We start from the raw sequence: 21,551 nt of genomic DNA, 5'->3' as shown, positions 1-21,551 counted from the left end.
TTATGAAAATGTGATTTATTTATAATAACAGATTTTTTGACATGTCTCCCATGTTTCCACAGAAAATCAAAAAACATTCTATCAGTGAGGGTTCAGCCACTTAGCGATACATTTCTCTGTAACCATAAACTGAATTTCCTTTTCCTTTTTTCCAACAAATGGGTCAAAGTTTAATCTACATCTGGGTTCATCATCCTTACATATAGACACACCAAGTGGGTCTCTACTAGTAATTGGTCGCCATCTATTGGTGGCTTGTTAAACCCACTAAATCCTAATGGAATATGTCTCAACACACTATAGGAAACCAATTTGCAAAAAATGTTTTTAATAATTAACAGTTGATGGTCTGTAATGGTATTGAAAGTAGAAACCATTAGAATTTATGTTATGGTTTCTATTGTGTGTGTGTGTGTGTGTGTGTGTGTGTAATTTTCTTTTATACTTTTAGATTGTACTTTTTGCTTTACTGTAGCATCATTTGCATCACCAAATCATTTCCCGTGTTTCACTGTAGAGCTGTGTTAAAAACAGTCTGTAAAGTGCTGCAATTATAAGGGTGAATTGACTTGAATATGCCATAAACCTGCCAAAAAATGCATAACACAGAAGAGAGTGTAAAAAACTAAGGGTGTTTTTTTAATGATTTTTTACAACTTCCTATGAGTGTAAAATGAGTCAAAGCCACAAGTTTTACTGTGTTCAAGAGGATGATAGAACTTAACATAATGTGTTAAAAAGAGATAATTTGTATCCTTAGATATTAAGTCAATATTAAATATAAATACCAGTGCTAATCTGAATGAAAGGTTGAAAACATGTGCATGCATGTGAGGATGTCTATGTATTAGATGACAGCAGCATCTTGTTCTTAAAATGGTAGAAAGCAAATCTGACCTCCATTCACTTACATCCCAACATATTTATTCTTTTTAAGGTTTAATTGAGACTCTGAATTAAAAATCTGCAATTTGATCTTGCACTGTTGTATTACACTCGTTATAAACAGAATAATTACAGGCCTCAAGAAAACACAAACTGACAGTAAAAAACTCACTTGTGCAAAATGTACTGAAATATATTTTAATCACCAAAAAGTAGACAAGAACACTTCACAGATTTTATCAGTAGCACACAGTATTTTTTTTTTTACTGACACCTGGTAGTAAATACAGCTGTCAATCTGACTGTGTGAATGTAGTCATGCAGCTCTCCAGATTGGACCTCATTTCACAGATGTAACTCAAAAACAAAGAACATACAGTACAGTTTATTGATATCTAGTTAACTTTTGTCTGTGTGCCTCAATCTCTAAATATCTTAAGAAGATGAAAGTTTATTACTATAACTTAAGAACTGCGTCAGTGCATAGTAAAAAGGTGCTATAAAACATGATCATAAAAGCATTATAAAACCCATTCCCCAGCATCAGTTTAAAATATTTGTAAAAAGTTTGTTAAATTCATATTAAAGGATTCACATTATGGAGTATTTGATACATAAGCACTAGTATGTTCATGAACTATTTACCCAATAACTGACTGTAAACAACAGTAAGTGTGAATGTGAGAAAGGGTCTCTACTGGAGTCGCTCCTGCTCCAGCCACACCACGGCGTTCTGCTGGCTCAGGATGGTGCTGCGTATGACGGCCAGCAGCTCGTCCGTGCAGCTCCACGCATTCGGCTCCACCGTACTGAACATCACAGGAAGAGTCTCCAGCTGCAGCTCCTCCATCTGACAGGCCTCCATCAGGTCCTCCTCTCCGTGGCCCGATAACAGCTTCCTGAAACACACACGCATGGGTTTCATTAGGGTTTAATGTCTGTATGATATCAAGAGCTCTGGGCTGATGTTGTGACTATGCTGAGAGACAGACAGATACGAATCCACACCTGAACTTGCGTCCCTTCTTGTCTTTGGGTTTGATGTAGATGATGATGGGATAGATGCTCTGCTTCAGGAGATTCTCCACATGATTCAAGCCCAGCTGAAGCAGACAGTGTTTGTCCTGAGAGCACACACACACACACACACACACACAGAGTTTTAACACAGCTGTGACTCTCAGTATATGAGTGTGTGTGTGTGTGTGTTAAAGTTTACCTGGTTAATAACCTCTTGAATACTCTGTAGTTTGATTCCCAGTGGTTGATCTGTGGAGTCTAAGAGGAACACACTCTTATCCTGACGCACACAACCTTCCACCAGCTCTGCACACAATAATAATAATGGGGGAAAAATTATGAAATGTGTAATAAATTTCTCACATTGAACAAACACTTATCAAAAATGTGAATGGTAAAATGGTAAAAAATAACTATTTTCAAAAAGACAAAGTAAATCCCAGCCGTAAATGCAGGAGCAATGTTATTTTAGTATCATTGATACTATACTATTATAGTATATATTAATAATTTTTATGACTATTTTTAATTCATTTTTACTTTTTATATATTCTTAATATTCATTTTAAGTTTACTTACTTTTTTTAAATTTTTATTTTAATTTCAGTTTTTACTGTATTTACTGAGACTGATTTTTTTTTTTATATTTTTCCATGTTCATTTAAATTTAAGTTTTGGTCATTTTAGTGTTTGTGTCATTTTCAGTATGTTTTTTTTTTTTTTTTTTTTTTTTTTTTTTAATTTTTCTAGTAGTATTGTAGAATTTAGTAAGATTTTGAATTAGTTTTATCAATTAAATTTCAGTTCAAGTTTAAGTATTTTTGTTGCTTGTTTTTGTCATTTTTACTAGTTTTTGTGAAGATCTGAAAAGTTTGTAATTTTAGTAGGTTTTTATATTGTACACCATTAGTCAAATGTTTTTAAATAATAAGATTTTTAATGTATTTTAAAGAAGACTTCTGCTCACCAAGCCTGCATTTATTTGATCCAAAGTACAGCAAAAACAGTAACATTTTGAAATATTTTTACTATTTGAAATAATGTTTTTTTTTAATTAAATATATTGTAAAATGTAATTTATTCCTATGATCAAAGCTAAATTTTTTAGCAACATTTCTGTCTTTAGTGTCACATAATTCTTCAGAAATCATTCTAATAAGCTGATTTGCTGTTTAAAAAACATGTTTCTATTATTATTATTATTATTATTATTATTATTATTATTATTATTATTATCAATATTTAAAACAGCTGAGTAAAATTTTTTTCAGGATTCTGTGATAAATATATAGATCCAAAGATCAGTAATCTTTTATTAAAAACTTGACCAGTAGTGTATGTACACATATTATATATGTAATGTATATGTATATATATTATTTATATGTAATATATATATATATATATACAGTATATATATTATTTTAACTTCTTAGTTAATCGACAGCTAGTTGAGAAGGCAACACTTCTTATTTTCTTTTAGTTTAAGCCTTTTTATTGTATTCATATTGTATATTGATACATTTTCAGTTTATTTCTAGTAACACGTAGCATGTTTGTAGCTGCAGTTAAGATCTGCCACTGTACCTGGATGGCAGGTGTTGAAGTCCAGACCGGATTCTGCCGGCTGCAGCAGGCGCTCGATGATCCCGCGAGACAGCAGAGACGGAGAGAAAACCACCGGCCGTTTGCTGAAGACCTGAACCATATGAACCAGACTGAATGGGATCAGCTGCTCCTCATGACCTACAAACACATATTTAGAACTCACAAGATTCACTCTGATTGGTTAAATGGCAGAGTGGGCGGGGCTTACGGTTACTGAGTGTGTAGAGCACCGGACTGGACGAGCCAATATTGCGATAGTTTGCCGCGACCGCTTTAATGAGACGAACACGCTCAGGGGTTTTCTTACAGAACTACAGACAGACACAAAACAAACAGTTCAGTGTCTGTGAGAGAGAGACAGAAAGACAGGCAGGTTTCTACAGACAGACAGACAGACAGACAGACAGACAGACCGCACCTTCCTCCTGCACTGATTCTGTTCAAGCGCCATTGTACGAAGTCTCACCAACAGCAGCTGCTGAGCCCTGAATGAGAAAAACACAAGTCTGACATGTTTCATAGGATATCCAACATCTTTTTTTATGTAATATTACAATATTTCAATGTCAGTGTTGTGTTTGTGCACTAAATGTGTACCTGTTGTAGTTGGGCACGGCTCCGGCCTGCAGCGGCGCCCCCGTGTTTTTGTCCACGCGAACGCAGCGCCACTGATATTTGCCATTGTAACGCGTGTCGGTCACGTGCAGCACGTCATCACAGCAAATCCTGAGACACGGTGGGTCACCGTGGTGACGGAGGTCAAGGTTCACACGCACATAGAACGAGTCAGCGCCGGTGAAAGACCGTGATGAGAGTTCAGCGAGTAAACGAGAGTAACCTAAGATGAGAGAGAAAAGACAAATCACTGAATCACAGTTTTCACTTTCAGGCGAACTATACTTTTTAAGAAGGTTTAGATATCTGTAAAAATATTGATGAAGTGCATGTTTGTCTCTCACCGTCGGGATTGTGTGTGTGTTTGAGCGCGTTCGGTTCGGTCCACCACTGCAGTGAGAAATGAGCCACTTCAGCCGTACACCGGCTGAGACAAACGCGACCCTCACCGAACAACATCTGATCCAACTGACAACAAAACATGTATTAAATGCATGTCAGTAGAGAACCTTCCTGTCTGACAGGGAACAGTTTTCCGTCTCTCACCTCTTGTAGTTCACTGCCCTCCTTCAGTCCGCAGATCTGCGCAGGCGAACCCGACCTGACCGTCTGAACAAACACACCCGTCCGGTTTCCACCGATGATAGTGATGTCGTCAGCCAGACTGACGCTTTTGAACGAGGAGGAGAGCGACAGAGACAATCTGAGAAACAAACGAGAGGAGCATGAGACAAAAGAAACAGAATAAATTTTACTGGTGAATCGAACCCTGATTCAGATCCATCAAATGTACAGTGGTGTGAGAGCAGCCTGTTTCAGGTGCTGATGAAGGGCTCGTACCGCGGTGAGGATGATGCAGGTTTGATCGGGAGAGTCGGAGTCAGATTGATCACGTCAGGAGGAAAGAGCTGAGATGGCAGAGAGCTCCATGAACTCAATAGACATGAGTCTGAGTCCTCTACAACACACACACACACACACGCACCATTACTAACAACTGAAATACAAACTGAACAGAGACAGACACAATCATAGAAGCATTGTGAATCTTCACTGACCTCACGATTCAATTTGATTCTAAGGGTAAAGTTTTTTTTTTACATTATAATAGACTCTCCATAATGGCCTAGGGTGACGCAGAGGATAGGAATTGTTAAATAAAGTCATTTTCTTTGTGCAAAACAAAGTATTCTATTTTAACGATGCCCTTACTACGTTTCTGTGCCTTGACTGTGATAGGACCCTGCTGGCTATAGAGGGTCAGAAAGCTCTTGGATTTCATCAAAAGCATCTTCATTTGTGCTCCGAAGATGAGTGAAGGTCTTACGGTTTTGGAATGACAGGAAGGTGAGTAATTATTGACAGAATTTTTGGGTGAACTATCCCTTTAAGAATCAATTCAGAATTGTAGAACAAAGAATCGTGACACATCAAAAAATCTTTTTTTTCTCTCACCACTAACAGACAGACAGGTTTGGAGGAAGACAGACAGACACAGACGGACAGACAGACAGACAGCGAGCTGCTGCACACACCTGTATGTGGCTCATTCTCGTCGCTCCCCCAAGATTTCAGATCAAACCTGCCAACACACACAGACAATGAGACGCCAGTGAATTATTTTTATTGTGATGTCTGTCATTAGATTAATGTGTAACACAATTCACATTGTTTGTTTTGTCTTACTCTATGTTTGCTCTGCGGTTGATGGAGTTCATACAGGGAGGAAAAGGAAATGTGGAGAGTCTGTTGATGTCCTTCTCAGTGTTACATTCCTGCACAATCACAAAACATACAGTGACATTCAAACACAGGAAATGACCATCACTGCACCATGTAGTGAAATTACAATTGTATTTACCGGCGTGAGCAGATTCTCCTCCGAATTAGAGTAGCAAGAGTCTGTGACACAAACAAACAACAGAAACAAAAACAACATCAACAAGCTTTAAACAATACAGACATGTGCCAAAGCTGCCTTACAGTAACAAACAGGAAAATAAGAGTGTAAATGTTGTAAAATTCATCAATTCTGAAAGAAAGTTAGCTGTAAAATAGCTCTACAGAAGACAATGGTGTCATTATCCAGTTCAATTTAGATCAAAATCTGTTTTTATTTGTATCAGTGCAGTTAGATTGATAAATTACACAAATGAACACACAATACCACTCACCTTCAGACTGCTCACTGATCAGAGCACGAGAGCTTGACTGTAAAAACACAGTAACGACATTAGAGAACAAATCCACACACACGTGCACTAATAACAGAATCGTGTGTTTGTGTGTGAACTCTGACCTTCAGATGAGCTCTTAGTGTGAGTGGACTGGGACTCAGATCAGCTGAACAACACGGCCCGTAACACTGATCCTCACTGAACAATGACAGGTGAGACTACAGAAACACACACATACACATGTTAATGTATAGTATAGTATAGTATAATATAGTAGAGTATAGTGTAATGCAATAAAGTATACGGTAGTACTGTACAATATAATACAGTACAGTGTAGTATAGTACAGTACAGTGCAGTATACTTTAGGTAGCATAGTACAGTGCAGTATATAGTAGTCACCATTTGAAGTGGATCAAAAAAGTTAATCAAAGTTGTCCTTAGACAAGAAGGGATATTGTTTTAGTTTCAGGACAATTTTGATGAAAAGTTTTGATCCACTTCAAATGTTGACTACTGTAGTGTAGTACAGTATAATGCAACACAGCTTAGTACAGTTTAGTACTTTACTGTATAGTACAGTGCAGTGTACTTTAAAACAGTATAATGTAGTATTGTACTGCATAGTACAGCATAGTGTAATATAGCACAGTGCAGTGTAGTTCAGTACAGTATAGTATACCACAGTGTAATATAGTATAGTATAGAGTAGTACTGTACAATATAATACAGTACAGTACTGTGCAGTATACTGTAAAGTAACATAGTATAGTGCAGTATAGGGTAATGTAGTATAGTACACTACAGCCCAGTACAGTTTAGTACTGCACTGTACTGTGTAGTACAGTGCAGTGACATTCAATCTAGTATAGTGTAGTATTATACTGTATAGTACAGCAAAGTGTAATATAGTACAGTGCAGTGTAGTTCAGTACAGTATAGTATACCACAGTGTAATGTAGTAAAATATAGAATAGTACTGTACAATATAATACAGTATAGTGTAGTAAAGTACAGTACCGTATATATGCTGTATACTGTAAAGTAGCATAGTACAGTGCAGTATAGTGTAGTACAGTATAGTACAATAGCCCAGTACAGTTTAGTGCTGTACTGTATAGTGCAGTGCAGTTTACTTCCAAACAGTATAGTGTAGTATTATACTGTATAGTACAGTACAGTGTATTATGGTACAGTGAAATATAATGCAGTATTGCACTGTACTGTCAGTGGAGTATAGCGTAGTACAGTTCAGAACTGAATAACACATTATGGTATTGTACAGTGTGATGCAGTATGCATTAAAGACTTTAGTATTTTATAGAGTAAATAGCATAGTTGGGTACAGTAAATTATAACAGTGCAGTATGGTATAGTGCAGTATAGTGAAGCATTGCATAGTACAGTGGAGTAGAGTATAAAACAGTTCATTATTAAATAGTACATTATGGTATAGTACATGCGGTGCAGTATGCATTAAAGACTTCAATATAAATAGTAAAGTATAACTATTGTAGAGTATAGTAAAATAAAGGACAGGATAATATAATACAGTGTAGTGTAGTCTGGTATAGTGCAAAGCAGTAAACTATGTATAATAATCTATTCTTTAATATATTTACAGTATAGTATAGTATAGTATTGTATAGAATATGGTGGGAGTTTAGTAGTGGTTTGAGACACACAAGTGTGCCGTGGTAGTCTGTACTGTGTAGTATGTAGTATTTTGTTAAGTGACACAGACGTACGCAGTGCATGCAGGTGGTGCTCTGCTCTCTCCGCTCTCGATTTCTCTCCGTCTCTTTCTGCAGCTGCTCCAGGCTGCTCTGCAGCTCTGCTATACGCTTGCGCAGACGGTTCTTATCCAGGAGACAGTCGGTGAACTCCAGCTGCAGACTGTCACGACTGCGCAGCGCCTTAAACACACACACACACACACACACACACACACACATAGAAGTGTTTCAGCGCATGTTTATGTATGTGTTATGTGGGGACCAAATGCCTCCACAAGTATAGTAATACCAGTCAATTTTGACCTTGTGGGGACATTTTGAAGATAAACAGCTTATGAATCATGCAGAATGAAGATTTTCACCATTTTTGAAAATCTAAAATAGCAGTAAAGTTTTGTGTGAGGGGTATTAGTGTAGTACAGTCTAGTATAGTGTAGAATAGTATAGTAAAATTTACAGTTTAGTACTGTACTGTATGGTACAGTTTAATTAGTACAGTGCATTGTATTTCAATACATTTTAGTATAGTATTGTACCATATAGTACAGTGAAATTTAGTAAAGGGCTAGGATTAGAATAAGTGGATAGAAAATACAGTTCAAACAGTATAAATATCATCACATCTATGCAATGTCCCCACAAAAAAAAAAAAAGGAAACCAGTGACTGTGAGTATGTGTGTTTGATACCTGGTCCCTCTCTCTCTCCAGCTCCATGATCTGGTTGAAATAGGACACACTCCTGCTCTGCTCTGTCTCCCAGTCCAACTGCAGAGTCCTGAGACGCAGCTGCAGCTGCTCACACTGAGACGCCAACTGCACAATCATATTATATATGTGTATAGAGAAAGAAAGAGATGCATGGATTAATTGGTAACAACATGATCAATAATATTAAAATAAATTAATAATAAAGGAAATAAATGAACTTTCATTTCATGACAACTTTCAGAATAGCGCATCTAATTACAACCCTTGGATGATTTATGAGTATTTTAAATAAAGAAGTCCAGCTCACAAACTGTTTTTTTCCACTATATTAATAAGGATATTTTAAGAGTAGCTACACCAAAACTTCACCATGACATTTAAACCTTACTAAATTCTTAGTGTTTAAGACTTTAGTAAAATGTACTTCATTGTATTCAGTTTTTTTATATATTAAAAATATATTCAGTAAAATTGATAAAAGTAGTGATTCTTAAAACTACAGCATGAATGGATTGCTGAATAGCTATACTCACTCTTCCATAGGGTTTAAATTGAAGATTTAATTATCACTGAGCTAATTTCAGAAACTGAAAAACTTTGCAAAAACACTAGTACTGTTTTTTCTATTTATTATTGTATATACTGATGATTGAAAGCTGCTTTAAATCAATAAAGAAAGAAACTTTTTTTAATGACCTTTAATTAGTTCATTCAGAATTCAGAATCGCGTACTAGCATACTACTGATAATATCTGTCATATGTTGCAGTATGCTAGTATTTGATTCTTTGATCCCCACTAATCCTATAAACACCATAAACACACAGAGGTTTGCTCTCACTTTCTCTCTCTGAGTCTCGGAGCTCTCCAGCTCCCCCTGCAGTCGGGCGATGGTGCTGCTCAGCTCCTGCCTCTGCTCCGCCGCCTCCCGCCTGTCCTGCTTCAGGATGTCCAACAGAGCCTACAAACACACATTACATCAAGACACACACTCCTGTAAGTGTCAGCAATGCATCTGGTATAACTCTGACCTGATTTCCAGAGATAATCTCTCTATTTCTTGCAGCAAGTGGTGGCGTCTCCTCCGGTCCAGCAGGGGTGCCGTCACACACCCCACTGCTCATGTGACGAGTCTGTGAAGGGGTGGAGCCATCATGAGCTTGTTTCTCCACCTCCTGTAATCTCTTCCTGAGCTGCTCCACCTGTGAGTGACATCACACAGACACGCCCACTATGACCGATGAGCCTATAGTTCACTTTTATACTGAAAAACTACATAGTCCACCACTCCGATTTTTGCAGTATGAAATACTGATTTATCAACTATTGTTGTAAGTTAAGCTGTAACAGTGCATATGTGCACAGTGTACCTCTGTGAGCAGTTCTCTTTCTCGCATTGTAGCTCTGCGTTGTTCCTCTAACGCTCGCGAGTATTTCACAGCCTGTTCCAGATGTCTCTCCTTCAGCAAACCCAACTCACGACTGCCAGACTCCCAGTCCTGCCTCAACCTGACTCATAAACACACACATCGAAACAAATCAACATTTATGTATGTAGCAGATGGTTTTATTCAGGGCAACATTTTAATGTATTTAAGATACACATTTTTATGAGTTGATGCATTCGCTGGGAATCAGACCTACAAGCTTATACGTCCACACACACAAAAACACACTTTAAGAAGGAGAAGAAATGAAAGGTTTTCTTTCCGATATGTGTGTTTTCTTCACCTCTCCAGCTGTATGCGGTCCTGTCGCAGGTCCTGCGCTTTGCGTTCAGCTCGGCTGCGATCCTCCTCGGCCATGCGACAGCGCTGAGACAGACGTCGCTCACACACACGACTGCAGTGCAACTGCTCTCGCAGCTTACGAACCTCCAGCAGCAGAAACTGAGTCAGACCCTCAGGACCCTCCTCATCTACACACAAAACATTAACAAACAACTAGAACTGCTGTGTGCAGATTCAAGCCTCTTTCTAGAGGAAGATTTTGGCTCTATATTGCAAAAAACTATTACTCTATTCAATTAAATACTCATTGTTTTTCCTTGTTTTCCAGTGCAAATATAGCCAGGAAGAATAGCCACTACTTTGGTAGTGGCTAATGGGGATCCAAAAAAAAAAAAAAAAAAAAAAAAAAAAAAAAAAAATCTAAATATTCTCAAATCAACTTACACAAGAAGCAAAATTGCTTAAAATATTAAGTCTTGTCTTCCGATAAACTTATTAAAATATCACAAACTCACTTTTTATCAAATGTTTGTTTTAACATAAACCCTCTTAATCTTGATCAAATTCTTGTTTTAAGCATAAATTCACATAAGTTTAATAAATTATTCTTTTTTACACTGTAAAAAGTTTTTACCAGTTTCAACTTAAAAACTTAAAACTTAAGTTTTTTTTTAACTTAAAAATTTTAAGTTAAATCAACTTAAAAGTACAAGTCATTTACACTTATTTGATTGTAGTGATTTGAAATTACTTGTACTTTTAAGTTGATTTAACTTACGATTTTAAGGCAGTTGCTGAACTTAAGTTTTTAAGATGAAACTGGAGAAAACTCAATTTTGATCAGTTTGTTTTCATTTTAGCATAAAGCCACTTAATTTTAATAAATTTGTTCCTGTTTTATGCATAATTTTGCATATTTTAAAACATTTGTACTTCTTTTAGCATAAACCCACATGATTGCGATGCATTTGTTTATCTGTGATACATTTGTTTGTTTCCAGCATAAGCTCAAGTAATTTTTTTTTATAAATGTTTTTAGCATAAACACATTTAATTTTGATATTTTTGTGCATGTTTGAAGCATAAATCCACAGACTTTTGATAAATTTGCTCCTGTTGTATGTATCTTTGATAAAATCGTTCTTGTTTTAAGCATGCACTCACTAAATTTTGTTTTATGCATAAATTCTCAAATTTTTGAGAAAATAATATTTTTTAAGCATAAACCCACTTAATTTTATTTATTTTGTTCCTGTTTTATGCATAATTTTACATAATTTGTACTTCTTGTAGTCTAAATCCATGTGATTGCGGTACATTAATTTGTTTCATGATACATTTGTTTGTTTCCAGTATAAGCTCACAGCATAAATATGTTTTTAGCATAAACTCACTTAATTTTGATAAATTTGTTCGTTTGACGAATAAACCCACATCATTTTGATAAATTTATACCTGTTGTATGCATAAACATATGTTTGATAAAACAGTTCTTGTTTTAAGCATAAATTTTCAGAAAATGTGTTCTTGTTTCATGTATAAGCTCCCTTCATTTTGGTATTTTGGTAAAATTTATCATGTTGTCATACCTCTGAAGTACATGCAAATTATTCCTGGACATATTAAATATACAAAAGTTAAAAATAACAACTAAATAATATAATGATGGGGGAAATAAGGCAAGTTCACAAACATATATTATAAAAAATAGTATGAGTAGTATGCTTATACATTATTGTGATTTCAGCCATACTCACCCAGCATGATGGAGCAGCGTTGTGTCGGCTGTTGTCCGGTCAGCTGAGTGAACTGCTCCGGATGATAAAACTCAAGTGACTCCATAAAGGCCTGGAGACCACGCTCGCCACGCCCCCTCAGGATGTCCAATAAACGCCCTGAGCACAACAGCCAATCAAATCACATCCCACTCCACATTCATTCCTCTAGTTTCTCTTTTAATGTGAACATCTGCATCCAGATTTACATACTTTCCAGCATAAACAGTACACTCTTAAATAAGGTGCTTAAAAAAAAGGTTTTTCACAGCGATGCCATTTAAGAACCATTTTTGGTTCCACAAAGAACCATTCAGTCAAAGGTTCTTTAAAGAACCATCTCTTTCTTACCTTTTTTATAATCTGAAGAACCTTCTTTCGCCACAAAGAACCTTTTTTGAAACAGAAAGGTTCTTCAGATGTTAAAGGTTCTTTATGGAACCATTTAGAAAAAAAAAGTTTCTTCTATGGCATCGTGAAGCACCTTTATTTTTAAGAGTGTATGCTAGCTGAGGATGAGTATGTCCTAAATCATTACACTGGTAAAAGGGGTTAAATATTACCCACAACCCATTACACAAGAGGAAAAGCTTATTTGGTTCCTTATTGACTTCTCCCGATACAAAAGTGTACGGGAAATGAGGCTGAAGGTTTACAATTAATGAACTTGAACACACAAAAGTGTCTGTGGTTTCATCACGCAATGTTATGACATGGCAGAATTTCCCAATACGGCTGTACTTCCTTACTACGTAATTTGAAATATGTACTTTTCCACTACTGATGGGAAAACAGAGTGAATCAATTAACCTGAATCAACTGAACCAATTGCTTTGCAAAATGATTCAATCTTACAAAGCTCAAAAAACGTGTTGACGACACCGTCTGGTCAAAGCTGGGTATCTATTAAATGCAATTTTAAATAATTCACTCATTTGAAGCCCTCAAAAAACACAGTGACCTAATCAGCTGGTCAAAACTGTGTAAATGCAATAAGAACTTGGCATAAAAATGCACAAACACCTTTACATGTACAATTTGTGTGCTTGTTTTGTGTGTTTTTTGGTAGGAGTTGGGTACTTGGTCCCAAATCATATTATACACTGGTTCATCAAATTCACCAGATTTTTTGAAATGTCAAAACCTTTCAATATCTATAAAAACTTGTAATATTATTTTCTAGTTTATTTAGTTTATTTATTGTACTTGATGTATTTATTAGTTTATTAATTTTCTATACATAAATGGAATTTTTTGGAGGGTAAGAATTTAAATTTTTCTGGTAGTCTAAGATTCCTGGTAAAACTTGCAATTTTATTTACATTTATTTTATTATATATGTTTATTTTTAATTGTTTTGTTGTTCTATACTTGATAATACAACATGTACGTTCTTTGGCACGAATGAATCATAAACACATCGAAGCTTCATAAAGCAGTGTTTCAAATCCGTCCATCACTACATTATGTGTAATGTTTTGAGTCTCACCAGCTCTGCTGATTCTCAGTGGATACTGGCTGGAGTTCAGCACCTCGTCCTCGTCCTGCTCGTCGATCACCTTGCATTGCCGCAGGTAGGGCGTCAGCTTCGCCGGGTTTAAAATACGAGTCAGTTTGTGTCGCACTCCTTCAACTCGCTCCCACAGCTCCTCGTACTTCTCCTCCTCTGACGGAGACATGAGTGAACTCTCGTCTCCCAGCGGCCATTCACCTGCGAGAAAACAGAGGACATTCATGATCTTCATGATCATAACATGAAGCAGCTGCTCATCAAGTGGCTCTTTTCAAAGTTAGGTGGTTTGGGAACCAAGAAACATGGGTAAATTATGTCTGTTTCCTGTTTTTGAGATTGCTTTAGTTTGTACTTTAAAAATGGACAAAGCCCATTGCATAGTTCGCATAGTTTTTTTCCGATTCGTGACAGTTAGGGTATGTCAAAAAACTCCCATCTCATGTTCTCCCTCAACTTCAAAATCGTCCTATATCGCTGTTTTACCTTTTTTCGTTAAGGGTGTTTGATCTTCTTTGCATGTTCACTTTGCAAACACTGGGTCGGTACTTCCACAACGATGTAGAATGATTTTGAAATGAAGTTGAAATGAAGAAAATAAAATCAGAGTTTTTTGACATACCCTAACTGTCTTGAGTCAGAATACACAGAGTTCAGGGAGAGCAAGACAAGACCAGCGTTTGAGATTACAAAGTATTTAAATTGTATTTTTTTAATGAAAATAACCAATTGTTTCGCAAGATAAAACACTTCTTCCTCGGCTGGGATAGTTTACAACTACATTTTGGATCGTTTGAAGCCGCATTTAAACTGCATTTTGGAAGTTCAAACTCTGGGCACCATATCAGTCCATTACATGAGAAAAATCCTGCAATGTTTCCCTCAAAAAAACATAATTTCTTTACGGCTGAAGAAAGAAAGACATGAACATCTTGAATGACAAGGGGGTGAGTACATCATCTGTAAATTTTTGTTCTGGAAGTGGACTTCTCCTTTAATGTTTTTCAAGTTGTTGATGTACATCAAAAGTTAAGAAAATAGAGCTTTTATTTGTGGAGAAAATTCATACTGGACCTGAATTAACACAAACCACTTCTTATTCAAACCTGACTTGCTTAAATTATTATTATTTTTTAAAATCTCATTTAAAAAATGCAAACAAATTATGGAATATTGGCATGTTTTAAAAGAATTTGCTTTTTGCAGGTCCATTTGGTAAAAATACTTTTAGTCAAAATGATTAAAATATTTATTTAAACTTAGACCTTTTTGGTTCCAAACAGACTTCTTATCATCTAATCGTTTCGTAACAAAATTATTGGAGTAAGTTTTATAAGAAAATACTATTTCAGCCTTTCTACCACAAAAAAAAAAAAGGTATACAAAGGCATTACTTGTATATTTGTAATTGCGAAATTAACTAGCAATTTCTGAGTGGAAATTGTTTCTTCACCAGTTGTTTATTTATTTATTTTCAGTGTATGTTTTGGTGAACTTGTGGCTATTTTGTATGATATCGTACAATCTTATTCACTCAGTTTGTATGTTTTTGTATGATACTTATGCTCCACTGAGTGTTAAGGTCAGAGGTGGACCTTCATGCTTACTTTTTTCAAAAAAAAAAACAAAGGGGTTCATTCACATCATAAAAATTCACAGAAAACTGTAAATTCACAGAAAACTGTAAAACTCTTAAAATAATTATGATTTCTCATGAGACTGGGGTGAGTGCATGTGATGAAGGTGATTATCCACATGATCATACAGATATGAGATTGTAAATTCAAAGCATGAAGAGCAAAAGATCTCACTGCTGGGGAATGCAGACGGTACCATCCAGACCTCTCACGGCACTCAAGAGATAATCAGGAAAAAAAAAAAAAAAAAAAAAAAAAAAAAAAAAAAAACACATGGACAGATAGTGCTGAGTGAGGAAAACAAAAACATACCTGCACATCAAAATGCTACTACTCTAAGTTTGCTCAGGAGATTTGACCCAGATATCAGTTACGATTCATTCAACCATCACCTTTGTCTAGATACTTCTGATAAAATAATTGCTAAAATAATTTGTTAAAATAATTTGTTAAAATTGTTAAAATAATTGCTAAAATAATTCCTTCACATTAATAAAAACACACCCAAACAACTCAATTGCTGTAATCCAGTAAGAGCACAGAGCTATAAAATCATTCATGCTGAGATCTCTTAGTTTTGATTCCAGACCGTGGCAATCTGAGTGCGGTTTCAGGGATTAAAAATATAATTTGTGATTAACACATTGCATTTAAAAGGCATTTTCCAAACAAACTATGGTCTTCCACCTGGGAGATGATGAAGATTAAGGGTGTGTGAGGGGTTTGTGTGTGTCTGTGTTCAGGTCAGGCAGGTCCAAACACATGCTGGAATCTCGATGAATGCCTCATAGTAAAAGAATCCACCGCTGGGAAAACTTTATTGTGCACTACACAAGCACACTAGAATACTGTACACTAACATAAACACACACACTACACTACAATATAACAAGCTACACTACAAGCAAAACACACAACACCACAGCAATATTAACACTGGACTAACATGAAACTACTAAAATGCTAACCCAAAGTAACAACAACAACAACAAAACGTACTATTTCAGTTTTCTACTACAAACTGTCACGTTTAATTTAGTGCAACTTGCCGTTTTCCTCACATAATGTCACATGATGCTGTAGTATTGATCATTCAAAGATTTAATTCATTCGCAGTTTTTATTCCGTATTCTTTATATATAAATTAATCGGTTTGTCAAGTAGCTTAGCTAATGAGGCTGAACAGATAAACAACAAAATCAGAGGTCTTACCGCTCATGATCTACAGCTGATGAACAAATGAGAAGAGAGAAATTAAAACAACTGCGACACTTCAGACAGACAAACCAAAGATGCGAGGTGAAACATGATGTGAGCGGCGACTCTCTCTCTCTCTCTCTCTCTCTCTCTCTCTCTCTCTTCTCTCTCTCTTTCTTTCTCTCAGGAGTCAAAGCTTCATTGACATCTTTGTTTACATGCGTTTCTCTGTCTCACTTGACACCCGCACTATTTAAGTTTAAACTTGATGAAGGGATTTAATGTAAAAATTATTTACGCTAAAAACCGCGTAGTCAATGTCCGGATAAAAATAGGAGGAAAAAAAATAACCGAGTCAAGCAAGAAAATATGAAAGTCACTGTGAAAACTTAGTGTGGCAATACTCGTGTTAATTTTTAACTTGCATCCGGCGTGATTAGTCACATTCCGGGCGGGTCAGAGAAGTTAGTGACCTGTTAGGTCATGTCTGTGAGGATGAGGATGATCCACTGGAGGGAGACACGAGACTGGACATGAAACACGGACTGACCGAGACACTCGTGAAATGTACTGCTTCAAAGATGCGACACAATTCACTATTCTGTGTCATTTTGGAGTACTGTCTGAAAGTAAGAATTTAAAAGCAAATACGAACTATGCAATTGTTTAACATGTACTAGGCTATTTATTTATTGTTTGTTTGTCTGTTTATCTATCTTTATAACCCTGGCATGTTGGGTTATTTTATTTGTACAATATGCTTGATTCTTAATAGATAAATTATATATTGACTGTACTTACTGTAGAAAGTCTACTGTAGATGCCATATTGAATTTTACATGGATGAAAACAAAGTTGTAACAACTTTCAGAACTGTTTTACATAGTTTTTTTTTTTTTTTTTGTATCCTTTAAAGTTTTTGGACAGATTTGTCCTCAGCTGACAACTGGCATGTTAAACAGCAGTAGGCTACACTGTACCTCTATATCAGAGCATCTTTTTTAATCCTGACAAAAAGGCGCCTCTCTGACTAAGGTTTATTATGTTGATGATGTTTCAGATGTTCCACTCAGCGTTTGACAGTATTCTAGTGTCTTGTCCTGCATCTTATGTTCATCTGTTTTGTGCTCAATCGTCTCTCTGTGCCACCAGCACAACACTGAACACTCGACCAGAAGCAGAAGATCAAGAGACGTCCAGCGGTTCTGCGAGGGAGGAATGCGACGAAGGGCAGCCGAACATCCAGCAGCTTCTGTTCGTCTGATCCGAACACATAATCAGAGCTTTGTTCTGAAGAAGAATGACGCTTTATGACTCCTTTCAGACACATTTAACTGCTGCTGTGCCAGTAATATACAGCTGAATAGCATCTGACATCATCAGAGCTGCTGCGGCCAGAGAAACTTCAACATTTCACCGCTTAGAAGACTTAAAAGTGCATGTTTTCTGCTAAAATGTATGAAGCACAGACACAAATGAATCAATAGTGATACAGTAAGAGTAAAAAGAAATAATGTAATGAGAAATGTTGGAGTTCATATTGAGATCTGTGACTTTTGTAACCCTAAGCTTGAATGAATCATTTCAATAAATTGATTCAAAAATAACACATTTATTTAAGTCATCGGAGTTCTACTAATTTAAGATTTTCTAAGTACTTTTAATTATGAGGGCCTTCAACAGTTAATTGGCATCCACATGTTCAACCAATCAGAAAGCGTTCATCTGTCTCAGGTAATCATGTCTGAACATGAGCTTTGAACTTCACTGGAATCTCTGATTTAGTCATCTACCTCATACTCTTACTACAACTATGATTCAGATATAATTACATGAAAGGGAATAAAAATGCTGTGGTTTTGTGGTAGATTGATGTGTATTTTTCATTGCTAAGAACTTCATTTGGAAACTTTAAAGATGATTTTCTCAATATTTAGATTTTTTGCACCCTCAAATTCCATATATTCAAATAATTGTATCTCTGCCAAATATTGTCCTATCTTAACAAACCATACATCAATTGAAAGCTTATTTATTCAGCTTTCAGATGATGCATACATCTCAATTTCGAAAAATTAACCCTTATGACTGGTTTTGTGGTCCAGGGTCACATATTATCTGGGGCCACAACTGTATTATAACAGGGGGACTTTTCATGGTTTTTATCTAAAAACTGAAAACTTTTTATGAGATTCATCGTCCATTTACATGACAACAGCGTTTTGAGGGTCTGAAAATGAAAACTTTTAAAAATGGGTTCCATTAACGTAGCATTATCGTATCGGTGTAAACTACAAAAACGCACTAATTTTTAAAAACGTAAGTGTTCATTCTATCAATCCACATTTTTCTTTAATGTGGAAGGAAGTCTGTGGGTGAGACTTCCGGTTCAATATCTGCTATGGGGAAATGTAAATGGTAAAACTGTTTGCACTACAAACCAGTGTGCTCATAATTAACATAATACATTAAAATGACATGGTTAGGACACAGCAGTTTGCAATATCAAGCACCAAAATTATCGGTTTTGTACAACTAAAATATCTGGACGTGGATGAGACCGGAAGCCAGACCCATAAAATGTACAAATGGCTGCGCCCACTTTTACCAGAAGAAAAAGGTGGGAATGCGTGGATGTGCGCATGTCTTGGATTCTTGTAAACTAGTGTTTCTCCCCGGGGGCGTTCGGACAGCATCGGGGGGCGCTGGAAGCAATATTTTTGAAAGGGGGGCGTTGAGCTGTTTCTGGGGGGCGTTTGGTCAAGACGAGTTTACACCAAAGATGTATGAGCTGAAACTCACAAAAGAAAATGGTCTGCCACATCCTAAGGCTGTCTCTACACTGGATACATCAAAATGCACTTTCTATATTTATTTTTCAACTTGTCGGTGGCGCAGGCGCGTGGAATCAGTTTATTGTAGCGCTCGCTCTCAGTTGTTACTGAACGACTGATTATAACGGGATCTATGTGCTTTAGCACACGTGTCGCTCTGTTTGCTGCTAGTTTACACCAATACTCCCGCTCCTAGACCTGACGGTGTATTATTTTCTTAGCAACGGCTTCAGTACTTCAGTGTTTGCTTGACTTCCTGTAGCGCAGCTGCTGCGTCAAAACAATAGCAAGCATTTAGATATGATAAAGCAAGAGATGTTTTTTCTTGTTTAGAAAAATTTATATTAATACTTTTTTGTTTGATGATTGGTTGGTTTGAATACCACATTTCTAAGGAGTTTATTCAAAGCTCACAAATATAGCCTAATTTATATCCATGTGGCTTTCTTTGCTAATTTTTTGCTTCTAATGAACATGATACTTTAAATGATAAATCAAAACTGTGATGAATGTCATGTGCCATTCAGTGACATAAAAAAAAATATGTATGAGCTGTTTTGGGGTTTAAGATACATGCTTTCAAAACGGGCCTATATATTATAAGAAAAAAAAGCTTTCTATTTGTATATATTTTAAAATGTGTTTTCTTCTCATGCTAAGCTAGAGTATATTACTACAGCTTTAAGTGTCACATGATCTTTCAGAAATTATGCTGATTGTTGCTTAAAAAACATTTCTTATTATTATAGCTGGCACGACACACTGAAAAAAAGCAAGATTTGAAATTGAATTGAAGATCTATTAAATCAAATATATAAATCAGGACAGCACTAAAATAGTAACTATTTTGAAAATAAGGACCATATGTTTCCCATCTTTCTACAACCCCAATTAAAAGTTGGGGCTTTTTGTGAAATGCCATAAAATCAAGAATATGCCATTTGTTCTCTTTAGCCTTTGTTTAATTGACTTAAGTAAAAAGAAAAAATCCAATGTTTTCACCAACTTGGTTTTATTTTGTTAATATAAACAAATTTTGAGCCATGATCCAGCTTTGGTTGCGAAGACTGAGAAGCTCCATTTATAGCCAAACATGACACCCTCACCTATTACCAATTCACCTGCTTGCTGTGTTTCAAAGCAGTTTATTTGGTTATTCTATAACCTTTTCACTTTTATTTTGCCTCTGTCCCAACTTTTTTGGAGTGGGATGCATACTTATAAAATATAAAATATGTTCATATTTACAAAATACATTTAAGTTGGTCAGTGAAAACTTTGGAAATCTTTTCGTTGTACTTTTGTCAATTAAATAAAAGTTAAATAGGATGAACAAATCACAGATTTGATCATTTTACAAAATGTCCCAAGTTTTCTAGAATTAGGGTTGTGCTTAGTTTTTTTAAGTAAATTTTGAAATATTCTCACAAAATCTATGAAATATAGTAAAGTAGGGTTTATGTGTAAATGTGGTATTTACTCACCAAAATAGCAATGTCCACTATGTCATTTTTATTTAGTCTTTTTAAATTTGGGGCAACAAAATATATCCACATCTCAACAACACTGAAGCTGTAGCAATGAAAACCACCAACATGCTTAAAAACTCTGTAAATAAATGTTATTACACTTATTTTAAAATAATTTACTGTAAAAAAGTACTTCACTGTCTTTTTTGATCAATTCAATGCATCCTTGAAATAAAGTAATTTCCTAAAAATCATAATGACCCCATACATTTGAATTACTGTAAATATAATAACAGTCCTCATTATAAACACAAAATAATAATAATCAACTTTAATATTCAGTGAGGACAATTAGACTATGATTTATTTGATGGGGGCCGGTGAGGGACCTGGATAATGGGTAGGGGGGCACTGGCCCAAAAAAGGTTGAGAACCACTGTTGTAAACGGTACGTGAAACTTTCCCGTTATTAGTACATGGTTTTCCGTGTAAACGTACCGGCGTAAGGCTTACACAATGCAGATATTAAGATTATAAACATTAACATGAAGGTTATCTGTAAAGCTGCTTTGCAACAATGTGTAAAAAAAAAAAAAAAATACCCGCGACAGCCCTTTTAAAGTTAATAGCTGTGTTGTTTTACAGTCAGC

General features: G+C 35.8%; 1 protein-coding gene across 2 annotated transcripts; it reads right to left on the bottom strand.

The window, feature by feature from the left end:
* Positions 1–984: 984 nt before the first annotated feature.
* Positions 985–16,768, bottom strand: zmp:0000000896 (caspase recruitment domain-containing protein 10). Of its 2 annotated transcripts, none has more exons than XM_051103579.1 (24): positions 15,576–15,654; positions 13,744–13,965; positions 12,237–12,374; positions 10,481–10,667; positions 10,120–10,258; positions 9,781–9,951; positions 9,591–9,710; positions 8,730–8,855; positions 8,054–8,221; positions 6,428–6,523; positions 6,303–6,339; positions 5,990–6,030; positions 5,815–5,903; positions 5,664–5,710; positions 4,969–5,086; positions 4,675–4,831; positions 4,473–4,596; positions 4,111–4,351; positions 3,932–3,998; positions 3,722–3,824; positions 3,493–3,651; positions 2,105–2,211; positions 1,894–2,009; positions 985–1,784 (listed from the first exon to the last, which is right to left on the bottom strand). In XM_051103579.1, exons 1-24 carry the CDS (start codon positions 15,598–15,600, stop codon positions 1,580–1,582), a joined length of 3,003 nt encoding a protein of 1,000 aa, XP_050959536.1. In that variant the 5' UTR covers positions 15,601–15,654; the 3' UTR covers positions 985–1,579. The 2 variants fall into 2 exon arrangements, with proteins under 2 accessions (XP_050959536.1, XP_050959537.1); XM_051103580.1 differs by lacking the exon at positions 15,576–15,654 and adding an exon at positions 16,614–16,768 and having other exon boundaries at positions 987–1,784.
* Between the last annotated feature and the right edge of the window lie 4,783 nt (positions 16,769–21,551).

This window comes from Labeo rohita, unplaced genomic scaffold (genome assembly GCF_022985175.1).
Source record: "Labeo rohita strain BAU-BD-2019 unplaced genomic scaffold, IGBB_LRoh.1.0 scaffold_502, whole genome shotgun sequence".
Taxonomy (NCBI): domain Eukaryota; kingdom Metazoa; phylum Chordata; class Actinopteri; order Cypriniformes; family Cyprinidae; genus Labeo; species Labeo rohita.
The sequence above is the reverse complement of the archived record's forward strand: the minus strand, read 5'-3'. Positions and strand labels throughout refer to the sequence as shown.